At 38.3% G+C, this 21,845-nt stretch overlaps 1 protein-coding gene across 2 annotated transcripts in view; it reads left to right on the forward strand.

Moving 5' to 3' along the window:
* BAG4 (BAG cochaperone 4) overlaps positions 1 to 9,617 on the forward strand; it is a 30,294-nt gene extending 20,677 nt beyond the window's left edge. For both annotated transcript variants that reach the window (XM_081127958.1, XM_081127959.1), the window contains exons 3-5: positions 4,003 to 4,257; positions 5,318 to 5,572; positions 6,311 to 9,617. In XM_081127958.1, the coding sequence (XP_080984084.1) occupies positions 4,003 to 4,257; positions 5,318 to 5,572; positions 6,311 to 6,796 (996 nt within the window). In that variant the 3' untranslated portion in view covers positions 6,797 to 9,617. The remainder of the gene's footprint in view (positions 1 to 4,002; positions 4,258 to 5,317; positions 5,573 to 6,310) is intronic.
* Positions 9,618 to 21,845: the final 12,228 nt, after the last annotated feature.

Genomic DNA, 21,845 nt, shown 5'->3' on the forward strand with positions numbered 1-21,845 from the left:
AACAAAGAACTGAAGTCCTTTTATAACATTCTGAATTGAGAAATCATGATTCAAAAAGGCATTGTAACACTTTTTCATTTAACTTAAAGGGTAGCTAGGTTGTAAAATACAGCTTATTAATTAATTACTATGGTGAGGTGTTCCTGTGAGACAAAAATTGGAATACTTCTATAAGCAGAAGTAGTGCATGAGGAAACAACTGGTGGATAATAATAGGTTTGGCAATTCCAAAAATGATTAGTAGAAATTCAAATTGATGTTGACTGCTGATAATTATGAAATCTTGGAGTATTTTGTGGTGGAGCTTTCCATGTTTTTCAATATAAACTAAACAGGAGGAGTTGTGGTGTTGCTAGAGGAATTTTTGTTTTGACTTGGATTATATTTGTTTGCTATTTGATATTCACTTACTAAATGGAAAAGGAATTCTTTGAGCAGTATATTGTTTTTCTAGATGAGAGACCTGACCCCTTTCCTCCTCTTTAGACTCTACATCCACACAATAGTCCATTAACTGTGAAACCACCTTTTGGAAGAAGTATATCATACTAGATAATCTTTAGCTTGCAATGTGATGCCATATGGTGTGATTTATTTTGACTTTTGAATGCTAAGTCATGTCTATATTTACATCTAGAACAAGAGCAGCAGTTAGTATTTCTCTGAGTTTAAAGAGCTCCAGTCTCTTGATTTCCTCAGGAATACAGAATGAGAATTTTACAGAAATTCAATGACTGTCAAAGATTTTATTTAATTCTTCAGTTTCAGAATTCATCTCTTGACATATCAGCTGACAAGTTTCAAATCACAGCTTGCTGTCATCAGATACAAGTTTCCCTTTATTATAAAAAATAGTCTATTTAGATACGAATGAAGTAGCTGTGGTCCAAGTAGCCCGCTGGATTCTAGATACATATGGGATTTCATGACATTTTTAATAGCATAACATTTTTTTTACAAAAGAATACATCTTTATTATTAAAAAATTGGAAAATAAAGAAAAGGGTAAAAGAAACACTCTTAATTCTATTATCCTAATGAGGAAAAGCAGAGTTTCCCACCCCCAAATAGTCCTTTTGAGATATTATTTTAAGCCAATTATTTTTAAGAAACAAAAGATTAAGAAAAACCCTTTGACCCTCTCACTTACCTAAAGGAATTCAGACAGAAAAACTTGCTTAATGGCTGGGAGCTATTCTCTCTGGCTATTTACCTTAGCATATGTGAATTAAGTGTGGCAGACAGACTGGGCAGATCCAAGTAAGTCTCTGTTAGATTCTCCTCTGTGTCCTGTTGTTTCTGGGTGGCCTGGCAAGAATTTGTTTATCACATGTTTGCTCTTTCTTATCTAGGGTAAATTGCTTACTTTCACTTTGAATACTAGACCCCTTCCTCCCTCTCCTTAGTCCAGAATAACATATAAGCCTCAACTGCCCAATGTGACCTTGAATTTCATATTCTCATGGAACCCCTGAATGTATATATGTAATAAAATTGGTCATTTTCTCCTGTTACTCTTTCTCTTGTTAGTTTATTAGTCCAGATAAAAGAACTTAAAAGGATGGGAGAAAAATTGTTTTCCCCACACTAACATATCCATATTTTGGTAGACTTGTTTTCAGCCTTTTCCCTATAATGTTTACACAGCTTTAAACTTACTGTATATACACTTTCTTATATGACTTCACTTATCATATGTACTTTTCGTGTTAACCTCCCATGTACCCATCTCTCAGCTTCAACAACAATCAGTAAATACATGACCATCTTGTTTCACCTATATCCTTGGAGTATTTTGAAGCAAATTGAAGACATCATTTATTTCACTTGTGAATACATATATATCTTTAAAATATAAGAAAGTTTTAAAAATATACCACAATGCTATTATTAAAACTCAAAGAAAAAACACTAAAAGTAATTCTTTAATTTCACTAAATAATCTGGTCAGTTCTAACAGTGACTTTTTAAAAAAATCCTCACCCAAGGACTCGCTGAGAGAGAGAAAGAAAGAGAGAGAAAGAAACATTGATGTAAGGGAGAAACATCTATCAGTTGCCTTCTGTATACTCTCTGACTGGGGATCAGATCTGAAACCTGGCATGTGCCCTGACTGGGAATTGAACTGGCAGCCTTTCCGTGCACTGCATGATGCTCAACCAACTGAGCCACTGTGGCTGGGCTAACAGTGGCGTTTAAGGCAGAGTAAAATTCCCTCAATGAATAGCCCATTATTTACTTCATCGTTCTATTATTATAGGACATTTAGGCGTTTACAGTTTTGTGCGATTATAAATAATGCTGTGATGAACAGATTTATGCCTGTAACTTTTTCTTTAGTTGAATCACTTTCTTAGGATTTCTAGAAGTTAAATAACAGCACAGAGCCCTGGCCAGTGTCGCTCAGTATATTGGGCATTGTCCCTGCACCGAAAGGTTGCTGAATCTATTCCGTCAGGGCATATGCCTGGATTTCGGGCTCAAGCCTCGGTAGGGGGTGTGCAGAAGGCAACCCATCGATGCTGTCATATCGATGTTTCTCTTTTCCCCTCTCCCTTTCTCTCTCTCTAAAAATCAGTAAAAACAACAACAAAAACCAGTATATAAAGTCGCTTGATGTTTTTTCAAGTCTCCAACTGTGTATGTTGTATTAAAGGATTCTTTGTTTAGGAACAGCAACCCATGGGCAGAAGACCTTAGCTGCCTCCTACTGGTTTTAAAAGGGTGGCTTGCTGTCCTACTCAAAAACTGCCTTGCTGGGATCTTCAGTTGAACCTCTCTCAGGCGTGTGGCGATAATAGCCTGTCTTTTATTCTCTTGCCATAAAAGTATGACTAGGAATTTAAGTTATTTTCCATAGTCTTATAACCTCTCTCCCACATTGATTTAGCTCACTTTTTGATGTGTTAGATTAGGAATCAAATTTGAATTTCATTTTCTTCAGTCATTAACAGCTGTATAAGATGAGGATTCTTTTTTTAATGAAGTATAACTGAAATACATTAGTTTGAGGTGTACAACATAATGATTCAATATTTGTATATGTCGTGAAATGATCACCACAATAAGTCTCGATAACATCACAGGATTCTTGTTCTTCTATCTCAAGTGGGAAAGATTATGTAGTCTTAGGGAGAAAGACAAGTACTGGAAAACTTGATTCTGTGTTTTAACCATTTAAAAAAGGTAAAGTGGAAATTAATAGAAAACATTAAAGTAGTTATTTAAATTTAGAGTTCAGATTTGTTTGGATTACTAAACTCAGGATCCTGGATGTCAATAATAGTCTAGCTAGGTGATTTAAAACTACAGTAAGCAATAAATGAGTAATGTGTCTCTTGTCTGCTGTTATTATTTGGGAAGCAGAGTGGGATAGTACAAAGAACATGAGTTTTGGAGTCAGATTTGGGTTCATTTCCTGGCCTTGTCATAATGATACCAACACCAATGATATTATAATTACTATTTATTGACCATACTATATGCCAGATACTATATTAAACATTTTATATATGTCATCTCATTTAATTTTCACAATAACCCTGCAAAGATAAGTTTATGATCTTATATACACAGGGCCTCTGGTAGAGCTAGGTCTGTCTCTGTAGTCTTTTTTTCTTTTGTGTCATGATTATTTTATGCTTTCTTTAGCCATTCTCCCACATTTCCCAGAATCCCCTCCCCACTCTGTGAGTACAAGTTCTCTGCTGTTAGGTCTAATTTTTAGGTCTACCTATGGAAATGTTTGGAATGGAAGCAGTACTCTAAGGCATCTCATCACAGTGTATTCTCCCATTGTTATGACACAGACTCTACAGTGATAATCTGAGTTTAATACATGGCATGTGATTATGATATATGAAAGAATGCTTCAAAGATTGCTTAGTAGTTCATATTTTCATTACTGATCTCTTTTCTTTCCAAAGTTTTCAAAGTTGGGCATTAAGTTGGGGCATTTCAACTTTTACTCATCTTGTTTTCTCTCAATTTTGCTTTTTTTAGAGTTTGAATTCTTATACAAATGGAGCATATGGCCCACCATATTCCACTGGCCCTGGGGCAAATACTGCCTCCTACTCTGGGGCTTACTATGCACCTGGGTATTCTCAGACCAATTACTCTACAGAGGTTCCAAGCACTTACCGTTCACCTGGCAGCAGCCCAACCCCAGTCTCTCGTTGGATATATCCCCAGCAGGACTGCCAGACTGAAGCACCTCCTCTTAGGACGCAGGTTCCAGGATATCCTGCTTCACAGGTGAGCATTTTTCTGTTGGATTTGTATTTTTTAATATTCTATGAATGATGCCATGTTTATTTCTCTGTTCTAAGAGGAGTTCTAATATGTTGACGTAAGAAATGTCCAAACCTCTAGAGAATTTTTGAGTTTATTTGAGCCAAACTGATGACAATTGCCAGGAAGCAAAATCTCAACTAATTGAGAAAATGCTCCAGAGAATGGCAGTTTTGCACCTTATTTTATACATTAGAATGAAAGGAGGAAACCTAAGGCAGTTACATGAAATCCGATGGTGGTAGATTAGGGAGGTGGGAGAAGGCAAAGTGAGGAAATCTCTGAGGCTGGATAAAGAGTAAAATGGAGAGACAGATACTTCTTTTACATTGGTGGGTGCAGGACAGTAAACAGTTAACATTTACAGCACAGAGAGATGGTGTGCAGGGAAAAAGATAACAGTGAGGGGCTCTGTGGTCTAGTGTTCTGGTGGGAGACTGTGTCCTAAGGGGCCTGGAGAAAAGGAAATGACCCTGACATTTCAAAGGTATGTTATCATAGATGCAAAAGGACAATAGGCTCAGTTAAGGTAAAGATTGACCTTTGTCAAAGAAGATACCTAAGACATGACTACCCACCAAGACTCACTTTTAGTTAGGAAGTTTTAATTTCAAACCATTGTATGTGGTTACTTTTGGTCTCTGAGTTTGTAAGGCCTGTCATGCAGGCCTCCCCTGAGCTTGTCAGGTTTAGTATGGGGCCCTTTTTCATCCACAAATATGTCTTTGTTTCTGCTTCCTTATAGTATACGGGTCTACTTATTTATAGTGTGTCTGGGGCAGACTCATGTTGTGCTTCAGACATTGAATTTTAGACCGTATTTCTTCTTTGGAACCAAACTTTTTTAGGCTTGGAGAAATTACTATAACTGATCAGAGATGTTATAATTTAGCCCAGTAGTAGCTAAAATATACTCTGTTAAGGAGAGAGGAAGCATCTCAGAACCTGTTAATACTAGAATATTTTCATTACTTTTAAGGTTTTTTTTAGCAGTGACCAGCATGTTTCCTTCCTTTCAATCTAGAACCCTGGAGTGACCCTGCCTCATTATCCTTATGGGGATGGTAATCGTAGTGTTCCACAACCAGGACCATCAGTACGACCACAAGAGGACTCGTGGGCTTCTCCTGGTGCTTATGGAATGGGAACCCGTTACCCCTGGCCTTCAGCTGCACCCTCTGCACCGCCTGGGAATCTTTACATGAGTGAAAGTACTTCACCATGGCCTAGCAGTGGCTCTCCTCAGCCACCTCCATCACCACCACCCCAGCAGCCCAAGGTAGGAGACCTAAATGTTGTTCTTTTGATGTTTGGGTAGTTAACAAAGCATAAAATGAAACTCTTCTGCATTTGTCTATGTTAAGTGGGGACTAACTGCAAAAAGTTGGTAACTACCACCTATAGCTTTACCTAGCCCAATTTCTTTTTTTAAAAAAAAAAGAGACTTTCTTTTTTAGAGCAATTTTAGGTTCACATCCTCTTTCTAAAAGACAGCTCATTTACTCTTTGTTGTAATACTACCTAAATGTTTTTAAAATGTCAAAGATTGTATTTTATTACCTCAATCTATAGACAGAAAACAAAACCAATATGAAATTGCATGGTTTAATTAAATCAAAGGTTTCAACATCATTTGCTTGTGACTATGTTCCTTTTCAACATCTGTCCTAAGGTTTTAACTCTTTATGGGCAAAACTATCTAATTTCTTTTTATTAAGTCAGTCAGTGGATTGTGAAGTAGTAAGGGTAGATTATGAGGTGTTCATGATGATGAACCACTCCAGGTAGATTCCAGCCATTATACACAGGAATTCTCTGCCTTTTACTTGACAGGGTACTCCCTTTTATCTTTTTAGGGCTGTTTTTCTCAATTCATTAATGAGGAAAGTCCAGTTTTATTGGTGGGGAATCTTTTCATGTACCTTCCTGGTCAGGTGAAAGATGTGGGCTAACAAATCTGATGTTGATGGATTCCCATTAAAACAGCTTTTCCCCCCCTTTGCTCTCCCACCTCAAGGATTCCTCATACCCCTATAGCCAATCAGAGCAAGGCATGAACCAGCACAACTTTCCTAGCAGTGTCCATCAGTACGAGTCTTCGGGAACAATGACCAGTGATAATTCAGATCTTTTGGATCCCCAAGTCCAGTATAGTGCTGAGCCTCAGATGTATGGTAACACCACCAATGAACAGCCCAGCAATCAAGAGCAAAGTAATAATCTTCCTGAAGAGTGTTTGTCTTCAGATGAAAGTCCTCCCCCAAGTATTAAAAAAATCATACAAGTGCTGGAGAAGGTCCAATATCTTGAGCAAGAAGTAGAAGAGTTCGTAGGAAAAAAGACAGACAAAGCATACTGGCTTCTGGAAGAGATGTTAACCAAGGAACTTTTGGAACTGGATTCAGTTGAAACTGGGGGCCAGGACTCTGTCCGACAGGCCAGGAAAGAGGCTGTTTGTAAAATCCAGGCCATACTGGAAAAATTGGAAAAAAAAGGATTATGAAAGGATTTAGAACAAAGGGGAAGCCTGTTACTAACTTGACCAAAACTGCTGATTTTGGTTAATTACCCTCTTTTTGAAATGCCTGTTGATGACAAGAAGCAAGCAATACATTCCAACTGTCCTTTGACCTAAACTTGAAAAACTGGTAAATGACTTGGAAAAACATTTTCGTTATGAGTTGTTTTCAGTTTTCAGACCAATGAATGTAGTAGGAAACTGTGGAGAAACCAGTATTGCCAAGTAGGCTCACTTATTAAGAAATTTATGGATATCTGCAAACTGCTTCTTATCAGCAGGAGGGAAATACACTTTATGTAACAGGCTTTTCAGAAACCTACCAGATGAGACTGGATATAATCTGAGACAAACAGGTTCTGTTTTTTAAAACATCTGGATTACTTGTCACATTTTTGTACATTGTGACTGCTTTCAACGTACACGTCGTGTGTAATTACAGCTTGGACTTTAGCCTTGTTGGACCACTGTTTTGTTTTGTTCTTTGCAGTTCACAAATATAATGTTATTCTCTACTTCTTGGTACATTTTGTAGTAATACGTTTAATATAATTATTCAAGAGACTATATTGACAGCCAGATAGTATGGTATTTCTGAATGAATTTCTATCTTTTCACCGCTTGAATATATTGCAATGTGTAGTGAATTTCTGAGGTAAATTGTCTCCTTTTTTGTATAGATCATTAGGTTAGAATTTTACCACTTATACTTTTCATGTTAATAGCGGAAGGCAATTTGGAAATGGCATGGGCACAGGAATGAAAATGTTTGTGGCCAATTTTTCTTTTTTACTCTTTTATTACATTTGGATAAAGATCCACTTTAATATTTCCTTTCCTCCTCTTTATTATCTTTTCACTAGTGCTGCTTCCATATGGAGCATTGCGATAGGTAACAGATGAAAAATTAAATGCCACAGTGGGTAGAAGTAGTAACTGTAAAAAGTAATAATTTGGAAATGCTGTTCTCCATTTAAAATATTAGTTTCACTGTCAAGATCCCTATGAGCAGACTTCAGCTCAGTTTATAGTAAAAAACAATGAGGGTAAAAGAGAATTTATGCTCAGGGAATGAATCAGCCATAGCTAGAGTGGGAAATATTTTTTTCTTTTAAAAGTAGATTTGATGTTTATCTTTATTTCCCTAGAATAAATTGCATAGAAGTATTGCCTGTTTTATAAAAAGATGTTTATTATCATTAATAACAATCATTTTTGAGCCAAATTTAAGGAAGGGATATTGAAAGGGTCTTAGCTGGGCTTAATTGGGTAGCTCTATGCTATCGTATAGAAGAGACCTTAGGTAAGTAATTTACTTTTTACACCTGAAGTGACTTCTAGTATACAGTATCTGTTATTGGAAAAGCAGCTATTTCTTAATAAGATATCCAAGTGATAATATTTTTTTTCTAGACTGCCAGGCCTACTAGTTGTAATAAATCTGTCAGCCATCTCCTCTCCTTATTAAAAAAAATACAAAACGAATACAAACATAATTGATTATGAGAAGAAATGGAGTAAAAATAATGGCTGGGTCTTATGGTTGGGATGAGTGATTTTATGAGATAATGTGATAATTTTATTCTAGGATTTTTATTTTTGGCCTAATATAGGAATTTTTAAAAAGGCTTTTTTATGAAAATTAGAAAACTGTACTTGAAACAAAATGTAGAAGGGGGAGACCCTTAAAGCTAAGTTAACATAAACCAGTGAGACAATGATTAATTCTGGAGAGAACACTACTATTTAACTGAGTGCCCAAGATATCAGTTTCCATTGTCTTGATTTATATGTATATACACACACAAATACATTATGCACTATATTCATATGTGTGTATGTTTCTTAAGTTATTTTTTTAAATTTTCAGATAATTTTAGACCTCCTGAAGAGTTGTAAAAATAGTATTTTCTGTATACTCTTCATTCAACTTGCCCTTCTGTTAACATCTTACATAACTATAGACCATTTGTCAAAGTAAGAAATTAGCCTTGATACAATACTATTAACTAAAGTAGAGAGTTTAAAAAGTAGAGATTTTCTTAGAGTTTTCACTAATGTACTTTTTACTTACTGTTCAGGATCTAATCCAGGTTCCCACCTTGCACATAGTTGTCATGTGTCTGTAGGGTCCTGCAATCTGTGGCAGTATATTATGACACCTGGTGGTGTAATGTATTTCTGGTGTTGTTAACCTTAATCACTACCCAAGGTGGTGTCTGTTAGGATTCTCTACTGAAAATTGCTGTTTCTTTTGTGATGACTAAATATTTGCTGGAGATACTTTGAGACTATGCAAATGTCCTGTTTCTGCTTAAACCTTTGCCCACTCATTTTTGTATCCATTGCAAATCTTACTTGTGTCAGTTACTACTGTGGTCTTCTAATGGTGATTTTATATTTCTCTCATTCTACATTTATTAATTAGAATTCTTCTGTAAGGAAGGGTTAGTGCTTCTGGATTTATATTTTTAATTATAGTAAAATATTCAGGATAAGTACAAACTTAGAACTTAAAGATGTAAGCCTTATTAAATTAAACTAATTCCAAATACCAATTATCAAAGAAAGAAAAACTAAATTGTTAACCTGTTTCAGAAAATATAATGAACTTATGAAGGAAAGTAGTATTTATGTTTTGTGGATTTGCTTCAGCTTTTGACTTAGTATTGACTCCAGACTGAATTCAAAATTTTCTTGAAATTCCACATCTGGACTTTTTTAAAGTGTCTAAATTTATATTACTTTGGGGATAATTTTTGTCAAAATCTTGAATAAAGTTACCCAGACCTGGCATGTTAAACACAACTATGTCTTTTTTATAATAAGCCACAGTTGTTCCAAATCTAAACACCAATATGAATATTTAGATAAACAAGCCCTAACGAAATATCTGGGGGATGGGTTATGCTTTTCTCTACATTTTTGGGGTGGAATTCTTTGAAATGCTTTTTAAAATAGAATTTTAAAAATACTTCTTTGGCTGGTTGATGTAATACTGTTAAAGATATGCAGATTTTTAAAAATACATTTTTTTAAGTATTGGATTTTTATTATTATTGAATTTTCGAGAGGAAGAGAAACATTGATTGGTTGCCTCCCGCAGGCACCCCTGCTGGGGATTGAACCTGTAACCTGGGTATGTGCCCTGACTGGGAATCAGATTCACCACCTTCTGGTGTACGGGACGGACGATGCTCCAACCAACTGAAACACACTGGCCAGGGCTATGCAGACTTTTTAAAAAGCTTTAAGAATATGGATTAAGTTGGCATTTTAAAAATAGGTTTTTGGGGGTGGATAGTTGATGACTGGAAATTTTCTTTTTCATCTTTCTAAAAAGTTATGAGTTTAAAGAATTAAATAATTCTAAGGAAGTTATGATTTTAAAGAGTCAATTCTATGAAAAGGAACTTTTTCCTGCTCCCACTCCCATTTTTAATTCTGCAAAAGCAACCACTTTCAATTGAGTTTAAAAAAAAACACTCCATATTTTTCAATAGCTTCTTGATTTGTGAATTTTAGGTAATTGCTACTGATTTTTTGTTATAGAAGATGAAAGTTTAGGTTTATTTATCTGCCTCTAACATACACACATCTCAGTCCTCATTCCCTCAACTTTTCGATCTAGGTATATGGTAATTTTGTTGACTATGTAAAGGATAACCAGAGCTCAGTCATGCAGTAAACTGTGATTACTTTAACTTTCCTGAACAGCTTGTTTTCCCTGGAATTAATAATTTGTCTTATTTTTGTTTGCTTATGTACTTATGGTTAATTTGACCTCAAACCGTCCATCATTTGTCTAAGTCTTCTCTTAGGATGATCAGACATATATTTTATCAATTTTAAATGGAAAAAGTCTCTCCTAGAGCCCTCTGACTGGAAAACAGGTATGTTTCTGGTGCATACTTCCATTCTGGGTCTTCTATTCATCCTGTTGGTTTCCTTTTTTCTGTAGCCTCTCTTTCTCCTAGTTTATTTGCTCATTTTCATAGAGCTTGTTCTTAAGTAGTTTCCTGGGAAAGGGTACGTGGGACATAATTTTTTACATCTTGCATATTTTAAAATGTGTTTTCATGGTCCTTTGTATGAAACAATTTTTTTCTCAAGAAGCTTGTAGGATATTTTTGTCCCCTCTGTTCTGAAATTTCCTAAGGTATAGCTTTGGTGGGTCTGTTTTTCTCTATTTGCTGGACATATTTCATTCTGGAAACTCATGCCCTTAAGTCCTATGAATTGTTGTCATCGTTTGTTAATTTCCCTCCACCACCACCCTAATCTGTTAGCTCTGCAATTCCTGCTGTTTCGGTTATAGAACTCTTAGACTGGTTCTTTGATTTACTTACGTTTTCTGTTTTTCATTTTTTGCCTTTTTGCTGTACTTTGTGGGAGATTTACTCACCTTTATCTTCCAACTCTTGAATTTTACATTTCTTCTATCATATTTTTAATCCTTAGAATATTTTTTCTGTGTTCCTTTATGGGATTGTGCTTTTCTTTGTGGTTGTAGCATTTTATATCTTGAGGATATTAATGATAATTTCTTGATGTTCTTAATGAATAATGGATTTCCTCCAAAATGGCTTTTCTTCCCCTCCCCTCCCCTCCCCTCCCCTCCCCTCCCCTCCCCTCCCCTCCCCTCCCCTCCCCTCCCCTCCCCTCCCCTCCCCTCCCCTCCCCTCCCCTCCCCTCCCCTCCCCTCCCCTCCCCTCCTCCTTCTTTCCCCTTCCCCTTCCCCTTCCTTCTTTCATTTTAGAGAGAGAGAGGAAGGGAGAGGGAGAGAGAAACATCAGTCGGTTGCCTCCCATATACACCCCAACTGTGGATCCAACCTGCAACCTGGGTATGTGCCCTGACCAGGAATTGAACCAGCAACCCTTCGGTGCACAGGACAATGCTCAACCAACTGAGCCACACTGGCCAGGGCTTCTTTTTTGATCTCCATCTTTATCATGTTAGGTTTCTCAGATGTCTAGTAGTTCTTGGTTGTATTTTTTTTACAGTGTTACTTTACTTGAGATCCAAAATTATTTCTAGAAAATGCTTCCTGACTATTCTGTTTAATTATTATTATTATTATCTTTCTTGGAGTGGGATAGCTATTTTAAATTGGGAAGGGAATATTATTTGGATAATTTTCACTCTTGTGTTTTAAACAGGAGGGTTTTATATTCTGTGTGGCTTTTCTTCAGTAGTGGGCAGTGGTAGCACATTTGCTATAATGAAATGTGAAGCAGAGGAGGTGCCAGTTGCTAAGAGTGAGGCTTTAGGGGCTTCTGGGATCAGGGTACATTTTCTCTCAGCCACCCCTTAAATGTTCTTTTATTTCACAATATATACTTTATTTTGGTAAGCTAATGCCATAAGTAGTATTGTCAGATAAAACATAGGACTCCAAGTTACATTTGAATTTCAGATCAACAATAAATCATCATCTTTTAGTATAAGTGTGTTCTAAATATTGCATGGGACATACTGGGACTAAAAATGATTGTTTTTCTGAAATGAAAGTGTAACTGGGAGTATAGTTGTTCCTCCTTATGTGAGGGGAGATATGTCTCAAGACCCTCAGTGGATGCTTGAAACTGCAGATAGTACTGAACCCTATATATATATTTTTTCCCATGCAGACATACCTATATAAAGTTTAATTTATAAATTAGGCGCAATAAGAGATTAACAACAACTAATAACATAGAACAATTATAACAATATGTTTTAATAAAACTTACATGAATGTGGTCTTTATCTCTCAAAATATCTTAGTGTAGTGTATGTATAATGTGGATATGCTGGACAAAGGGATAATTTATGTCCCAGGCGGAAGGAGCGGGACGGTGCAAGATTTCATGCTACTCAGAAAGGCACACAATTGAACACTTACAAATTGTTTATTGCTGGAATTTTCCATTTAATATTTTCAGACTGCAACTGACCAAAGGTAACTGAGATCATGGAATATAAAACCATGGATGAGGGGGAACTACTGTACTGTATTTTTTAAATTAAAATTTTTATTTTGAGATAATTGTAAATTCACATGCAGTTTTTGTTGTTTTGTTTTAAATATATCTTTATTGATTTCAGAGAGAGGAAAGGAGAGGGAGAGAGAGATAGAAACATCAATGATGAGAGTCATTGATTGGCTGCCTAGCCCTCAACCCGGGCATGTGCTCTGACTGGGAATCGAACCCCGATCGCCTGGATCCTAGGTCGACGCTCAACCGCTGAGCCACGCCCGGCCGGGCTCACGTGCAGTTTTAAGAAATGATGCAGAGCTTTCTTGTACCATTTACCCAGTTTTCCTCAATGGTAATATCTTGCAAACTTTGCTGCAGTGTCACAACCAGGATATTGACATTCATGTAGTCAAGATATAGAACAATTCTGTCACCATAGTTTTTCCTCCTGTTGATCTTTTATAGCCACACCTGCTTCTCCTTTCCAACCATGCTAAAACCAAAACCCCCTGGCAGCCACTAATCTGTTCTCATTTCTAAATTTTGTCATTTCAAGAATGTTATGTAAGTAGAATTGTATAGTATGTAGCCATTAGAGAGATTGGCATTTTTTAATACTCAGCATAATGCTCTTGAGATTTAGCCAAGTTGTTTCCTGTATCAGTAGTACTTTTTTTATTGCCAAGGAGTAGTCTTAAGATACAGATGTACCACAGTTTATTCACCTGTTGAAGGACTTCTGGGTTGTTTCCAGTTTGAGGTTCTTATAAATAAAGCTGCTTTTATGTAAATTCATGTACAGATTTTTGTGTGGACAAAGTTTTTATTTCTTTGGGATAAATGTCCAGGGTGCAATTCTGGGTCATATGGTAGTTGCATGCTTAATTTTTAAAGAAGCTATCAAACTTTTCTAGAGTGGCTATACCATTGTACATTCCCACCAGCAATGTATAAAGTTTCTCTGCATCTTTGCCAGTATTTGGTGTCACTATTTTCTTTTTAAGCCATTCTGATAGGTGTGTAGTGATATCTCATTGTGGTTTAATTAGCATTTCCTTAATGGTTAATGATGTTGAACATCTTTTCGTGGGCTTATCTATATATTGTCTTCTACAAGATGTCTGTGCATGTCTGCTCATTTTCAAACTGGACTTATTTTAATAAACTTATTTTAGAATACTTAGGTTTACAGAAAAGTTGTGATATACTACAGACTTTCTATATAACCTACACTGTTATTAGCACTTTAGTTTTGTACATTTGTTACAACTAATGGACCAGTATTAATACATTTTTATTAACTAAAGCTAATGCTGTTTTCAGATTTCCTTAATTTTTATGTAACATGCTTTTCCTCTTCCAGGATTCCGTTCAGCATATCACATTACATTTAATCATCATATCTCCTTAGAAGCCTCTTGGCTGTGACTCAGACTTTTCTTATTTTTGATGACTCTAACAGTCCTAAGGAGTACTGGTCAGATATTTTGTAGAATGCCCCTCAACTGGGATTGTCGGATGTTTTTCTCATAATTACAAGGGCTGTGGGTTTACGGAAGACCACAGAGGTAAGTGCCCTTCTTGTCATACACTATTGATGCTAGCCTTAATCACCTGGCTGAGGTAGTGTTTGTCAGGTTTCTACACTATAAAGTTGCTCTTTGCCCCCTTTTTTCAATACTGTACTCGTTGGAAGAAAGATACTATACGCAGTTCCACACTTAAGGAATGGGGGAGTTAGCCTCCACTTCCTTGAGAGTGTTTATCATAAATTATTTGGAATTTCCCTGCAAGGGAGATTTGTCTATTCTCTCCTATTTATTTGTTTAATCAATAATTTATATCAATATGGGCTCATTTATTTTATACTTTGTGTTATGATCTAGTACTGCTTTATTTTTGTTGCTCAAATTGTCTTGCTTTGGCCACTGGGAGCTCTTTCAGTTGTCCTTTTGACATACCCTCTCATTGTGTGGCTTTTTTGCTTCTTCGAGTCCTTATTTTCTAGTGCTACAAGATTCTGCAGGTTCATCTTTTATATTTCCTGTTCTAGTCCTAGAATCAGTTATTTCTCCAAGAAGCCCTGGTTCCTCTTGTTAAAGAAGGGTATTGAAACCAAATTTGGGGTCCATTGTGTTTTCATTGTTGAATTTTAAGAATTCTTTGTTTTCTAGATAAAAGTCTTTTGTTGGATATGTGGGTTATAAATATTTTATCCCAGTCTATAGCTTGTCTTTTCATCTTCTTTTAAAAATGTGTTTTTATTGATTTTAGAGAGAGGAAGGGAAAGGGAGAGAGAGAAACATCAATCGGCCGCCTCCTGCACTCCCCCCTCCCCCCCCAGGGATGGAATCCCACAAGGGACCAGAATGGAACTGGCAACCTCTCAGTGCATGGGACGATGCTCAACTGAGCGACACCTGCCAGGGTGTCTTTTCATCTTCTTTAACAGAGTCTTTCACAGAACAAAAGTTTTAAATTTTGATGAAATCTTATTTATCAGTTTTCCTTTTTAAGGATTAGACTTTTGGTGTTGGGTGTCTAAAGAACTCCTTGCTTACCCCTAGTTCCTGAAGATTTGCTCCTGTTGTTTTTTTTTCTAACAGTGTTATATTTTGCATTTGCTACATGTACATTTGCTCAATCTGACCACCCTAGCCAAGAGGTCTTGGCACGATGGAAACCTCCACAGGCTAGAGGAGAGCCACCTTGCTGTAAAGTTTACACTGAAGTTATCAGCTTTCAAAACAAATAGCCCTCAGTGAAGTAGTATAGAGAAATCATAAGGAAAGTACAAATCACTTTCCTCAAAGGGAAAAAATCTAAGATTATTCAAATTGAGGGCAAGGACTATTCAGTTGTGGCTATAAAATAATAAAATACATTTTCATCAATGGTGGGAACTTAATAAAAATCACCAACTTTGGGCTGGAAGAGAACATCACACTGTATGTCTCTAAATTTCCTTCCAGCTCTAACATTCTGATTTTATAAACAAAGTAAGGTGGTATAGCTGAAATTACAGCTCAGGTCTTCGGTGTTCTTCATTTAAGCACCTTGCCTAACAGTAGCAGTCTGTATATTCTTGGTCAAAATGTAGATTATACAGAATTCCTGGATGTTGGATTGGAAAATCTACATTTTAAAAGAATCTACTTAGCATTTTTTAGGGATTGAGAGTCACTGTCACAGCCCAAAGCCCTGGTCTTGTTTTATAGTTGGAGCATCAGAGATGAGTTTCCTCAACTCTGGATGCCTAGGTGTCCACCAAAGGTTGAGGACTTCTGCCTCTAAAAACTATGTATCCTTGTACCACCTAATGCCTTGATAGGCACTCAACACATACTTTTAGAATATTGAAATATGATTTATTCTGGAAAGAAATGAGAATTCAAATTGATGCCTAAAATTATTCCAACTGGATATGAAATCCATTTGATCTTCTGTCCCTTGCTTTTTGCTCTTTAGGCAACTTACTGGTCATTAGCATTAACTCTTGCACTGGAGCATGGAGTCAGCAAACTACCACTAGAGACCAAATATAACCCACTGCCCATTTTTGTAAGTAAAGTCTTATTGGGACACAGGCATACTCATTGGTTTACATATTGTCTCAGGCTGCTTTTGGCTACAACAGGGGAACTGATTAGTTATGACCAACCTATGGCCCAGAGCCTAAAATATTTATCTGGCCCTTTATAATAATAAATGTTTCCTGCCTCCGCACTAGAGAATTGAAAGGGAAAAAGCAGTTTGAGTTTTTATTTCAGAGTTTATTTTAGAGTTTATCTCTCTCCCTTTTAAGTCTTTGCTGGTAGACATTTAAAAAAAAAAGATGTTAGAGAAAGGGAGAGAAACTGGTTGCCTCCCGCACGTGCCTGACCAGGGATCGAACCCGCAACCTGGGGATATGCCCTGACCGGGAATTAAACCCACTACCCTTCCGTACACTGGATGATGCTCCAACTAGCTGAGCCACACTGGCCAGGGCTTTGCTGGTAGATTTGATATACAGCTGCAAACAATAGCTAGTGAAACTAAGTATATTTTTTGAGAGAGACCATAAGACATTCTCTCTCAAACTACTTACTGGGCCTGCTTGGGAACCTGAAATTTATACCACTTAAGTTAGTATTTCTCAAAGTGTGGATCTCATACTGTCTGCATCTAAGTCATCTGGAGTACTTGTTTAAAATACACGTCCAAAGACCTACTGCAAGAGAATTTCTGGAGGTATGGTGGTCTTTTGATTACTCTTGTAACTAGCAGTGTCTGGTCCCTGTCTGTTCTAGCACTAAACAAGATATATTTATTTGTTTACCTGCTTGTCTCTCCTGTGAACTCCTCCAGGGAAGGTACTGTAGGTATTCATTACTTTTATATTCCAAGCTCCAGGATGGGCACATTTAATTGCTATAGTTCTCAAAGGATGGTCCATGGACTATGGGCGTGGGGTCATCTTAGACACCTTTTCAGGGATCACAAGCTCAAAACTATTTCCTTAATAACTAAGACATGATTTGCCTTTCCCCCCACCCCGTTGATGCAAAAGCAATGGTGGGTAAAACTGCTGATGCCTTAGCAGGAATTAAGGCAGTGGACCTACTTATATGGCAGGGCAAACTAGTAATAATAATAAATTGTACTATTAGTCATTGTCCACTGCTGTGCATTCATAAAAATAGTACCAGTTTCACTTAAGAATAATACTCTAAATGAAGCAGCAAAAACTAATTTTATTAATTCTTAATCCTTGAGTTCACATTTTCATATTCTATATGACCAAATAGTATGAGTAAAACATTTCCACATGCTGAAGTATGCTGGTCTCTTGAGAAAAAAGCACTTGACTGATTATTTGAATTGGTAACTGAACCAGCTACTTTTTTTCATGGAACGTTTTTATTTGAAAGTACAACTAACAAAGTATGGCAATTCAGAGTTAGGTATTTGGCAGAACTTATCCTGGAAGTACGAGAAGGGAAAAATTCCCCTTTCCTTCCTCTGGTTCTTTTGTCTGGCTGAATAATCAAATCAACAAGAGACAGACTGACAAGAGAAAATACAATTTAATTTTGTGTGCACAAGAACCCCGCATACAAGAAAAGTTTAGACAGAAAGGGAAAATGGGTATATAAAACATTCTGAGCTAGGGATGAAGTATGGCACATTGGAGCTTCACAGGTCATTTCAGGGAGAGCACATGATCAGTGATTAATAGTTTGCCCTGCCATATAAGTAGGTCCAAAAAGGTTATCTCTGATAATCTATTATGGGCAAGGCTCCTCATTCAAAGTCCTCCGGATAGTTAAGGGGCGAGGCAGAAGTTTCTCTCTGAGCTCACAGGGTCTCAGTTGCCTTTAGCTCAAAATAAACCACATACCACTGAGGCACATCTTGGGGTGGCTCTTATGAATCTCCACAAAAACAAAGTGAGCTTGTCACTTCAAGGAAAACAACTGACAGTATTTGTTGGCAATGATAAAATCTGACCTTTTCAAGAAAATAGAATTTTGGAAAACTTTGCTGTGCTATGAGCTTGACAGCTTCCCAATACTTAAAAGACTTTTCTGAGATTGGTGGCAATTTTAAAAAATGTATAATAAAATGTGTTAACATTTGGAAGACTGCATAGCTCAAGTGAACTGATATTTTTCAAAAGACCAACACATGATGTCATAAATAATTTATAGGTAAAAGACCGATTCAAAGTGCCAGGTATACCAATGAATTTTAATGTATCGGAGTACAAAAAATTCATTGATATATTTTCAGATTCCACATTGCAACTAATTTTTTAAGCTACCATTTGTTGAGTTTTAGTGTAGTATTAAAAAGAATATCCACAATTACCTAAAAAGGCTATGAAAATACTCCTCCAACTACATAGTTGAATGAGGCTGGATTGTCTTCATATACTTCAACACTAAAATTGTAGCAGATTAAATGCAGAAGCAAATACAAGAATCCAATGGTTTTCTATTAAACCAGAAATTAAAGAAATTTACAAAAATGTGAAGCAATGTCATTCTTTTCTCTGATTTTTAAATTATTTTGGAAAATAGTTATTTTCCTATAAAAATATTTACACAAAATGGGTTTTTACTGTTATTTAAAAGTTAATAAATTTTGCCTGGCCAGGCGTGGCTCAGTGGTTGAGCATCGACCTAGGATCCAAGAGATGGATGTTCAATTACCGGTCAGGGCACATGCCTTGGTTTCAGGCTTGATCCCCAGTAGCAGGGCATGCAGGAGGCAGCTGATCAATGACTACTCTCTCGTCACTGATGTTTCTATCTCTCCTCCCGTCTGAAATCAATAAAAATGTATTAAAATATATATATTTAAAAAATTTTTAAATTTGTTTCAATTTCTAGTATAGTAAATAGTGATAGATACAAGCTACATAAACATCACTCTTTAGGGCTCTGAGACAAAAATAGTTGACAACAGCTGGTATAGAGGATAACAGGATTTAGGGATAGAGGACCTAAATTCAAGCTCCAGTTCTGCCACTTGGAGAACTAAAATGCAAGGTCCAGTTCTGTCACTTAAATGACTCTGATTTTAGGTAAGTTATTTAGGTACAGGGTTGTGAAGACAGACTGCTTATAATTTTCGCTCTGTTATTTGCTGGTAGTATGACTTTGGGTGAGTCATTATACCTCTGCAAATAGGGATAACTATAGTACCTACTTCATCAGGTTGCTGTGGGGACTAAATGGGATTATACTTGTAAAATGCTTACTTTACACCTATACCTACAACAAAGTAAGAGCTCAGTAAATGCTAGTTACTATTATTATTTTGTATTAGTCAATCATCTGACAAAATCTAGAGAATGGGGCGCAGCCCTGGCCTCCTTCATCCTTTCCATAGAGAACGGAAGTTATTTAGGTGTTATAAATTTGAGAAGATACCAACTTGTCGATATATATGTGTGGCTGTTGACCTATAGGAGAATTAGTGTTATAAGAATTCCCTATTTCGGTTTTCCTTTTTTTCGGTTTCTGAAGAAATAACAAAACTGAAAAACATTCCCTAAACCCTTGCCCAATAATCTAGTTCGAAAATAGTATTTTATTACTCAATTATTCCCCCAAAGGAATTGAGGTCTTCCAGAAAAGTAAATACTCAGGAGAGCTGACTGTGGGAAATTGGTTTAAACTTTTCACTTCGGTTGTCATCTCGTTTGGACAAAAATACGTCTCCAGCTTCCCTTGCAGCTTTTAAATCCCGTCCAGCTCACCTGTACCTCTTTTAGAGAGATCTTTTTGGCAGCCCCTAAGGCCTAATAAACGCAAGGGTGAAGGGGCAAAGCCCCAGAGATAGCCTTTTTCCCTTGCAAGTGCCGACTGTATCCGTTCTCCGCACCCAGAAGTGGAGGTCTGCGTGGACACAGCTGCTGCTAGCGCCCGGCCGTCCTATTTTTCACCAGGGGCGTGGCACCCTCATGTCCGTGGCTTCCGGCACCATCCCCGGCCCATTACTAGGGTGGGTAGCCGGAGTATCAGCGGGCCAGGTGGCCTGTTTTCCCAAGTATTAAGTGAGGGCGCTGGGCCTTCCTCCTTTCCTTCACTGAGATGCAAACGCAGTCCTACAGCTGCGAGGTCGTCTTCCGCACCCCAGCCTTCTAATGACCTCCGGCCTCACACCGCCCACGGGCCCAGAGCGGAGGGCACGCGCACTTACGACCCGGCGCCCGGAGCTCCGGCTCCCTGCCTGCAGGGAGGAGCCACATCTCGCGCGATTCCCTCCACCTCTCGCGACACTTCCTGGCAGTACCCCCGCGGCCCTCCTAGTCCCACGCGTCGTTTTCACGCCCTGGTCACAGCCACCTCACCTTTGCTCTCCGAAACCAGGTCCGCTGCTCGTCCGCTGGGAGCGCGGTGGAGCCCAGCGTTGGGCGCGAGCCTGGCGGGGCCGCAGGCTCCGCCCTGCCCCGCCCCGCCCCGCCCCGGCTCCGGAGAAAGGCCGCCGCGGGGAAATGTCGTGTACCCCTCAGCTAGGACAGGACAGCGTGAAAGGCAGCAACGCTGCGGGGTGAGTACGCGACGGCGAGCTGGGGTCGGCGGATGGACCGAGGGAGGCCCGACTGGGGTGCGGGATGGAGACACTGCAGGATGGTGATGCCAGGGGTAGAGGAGGACGCGGTGCCCGAGGCAGGGAATGGGGATGCTGGGAAGACCGGCCCCGGTGGGGTGGGGGTGGTTTCGATTCCAGGGAAGAGGCCCTTTGTATCGACTGAGTCCCACATTCCCTGGTTTCCATTGGTGGGTTCGCTCCGGTCTGCGGGGCTGGAGGGGGAGGAGAGAAGCCCTCGAGCTCTCAGGTCCCAGATCTGGGCTGCAGGAGTCCCGGGGTCGCAGGGGAGAAAAGACACGCCGAGGTGGCTGAGGTAGTTTGTGTCAGGAGGAGATAAAGTGGCCGAGAGCCGGGAGAGGTGCGCTCGGAAGGAGGTCAGGGGTTTGCCATCCCGCCGCGCCCGGTGCTGAGGTGAGGGTGGCCGTGCGCGCTCCCCTTGGGGCAGCTGCAGTTGGCTCTCGGTGTCTGCGTTGTCAGGGGTGCCGAGTGGTCTGAGTGCTGAAGGGGTAGAAACACATAGGTCACGGTTTTAAGGGAAGGAGGCTCCTGAGGTCACCTGTTACTTTTACCTGAGACGTGGACCGTGTCTGTGGGTGCGCGCGCGCGTGCGCACAGTGGCCCCAAGCAAGGGTTTGTTTTCAGTCAGATTTTGTACCATAGTCTCTAATTAAGCACTCTTCCAGGGTCAATAAAAAGTGACCGGTTCTTAAGTGAGTAGTTTTATTTGGAATATTTTAAGATTCCAGTAATCATGTAAGTGTGTAATGATAGGGAGCCTGGAGCCTAAAACCTAGGTTTTATTAAGAGGAAGTAAAATTTTTGCCTTTGGCATTAGACTTAGATTGGAAATTGGGTTAAAGTGTTCTTGTTGCAATTAAGTTTTTGATCGTGTGTTTCTTTTGCTTCTAGGTTTGTTTTATTTTTATTTTATTTTATTCTTTTCTTTTCTTTCTTTTCTTTTTGTTTTATAACTTGTCTAAAACCAT

The sequence above is a fragment of the Miniopterus schreibersii genome (assembly GCF_964146895.1).
Source record: "Miniopterus schreibersii genome assembly, chromosome: 2".
Taxonomy (NCBI): Eukaryota; Metazoa; Chordata; class Mammalia; order Chiroptera; family Miniopteridae; genus Miniopterus; species Miniopterus schreibersii.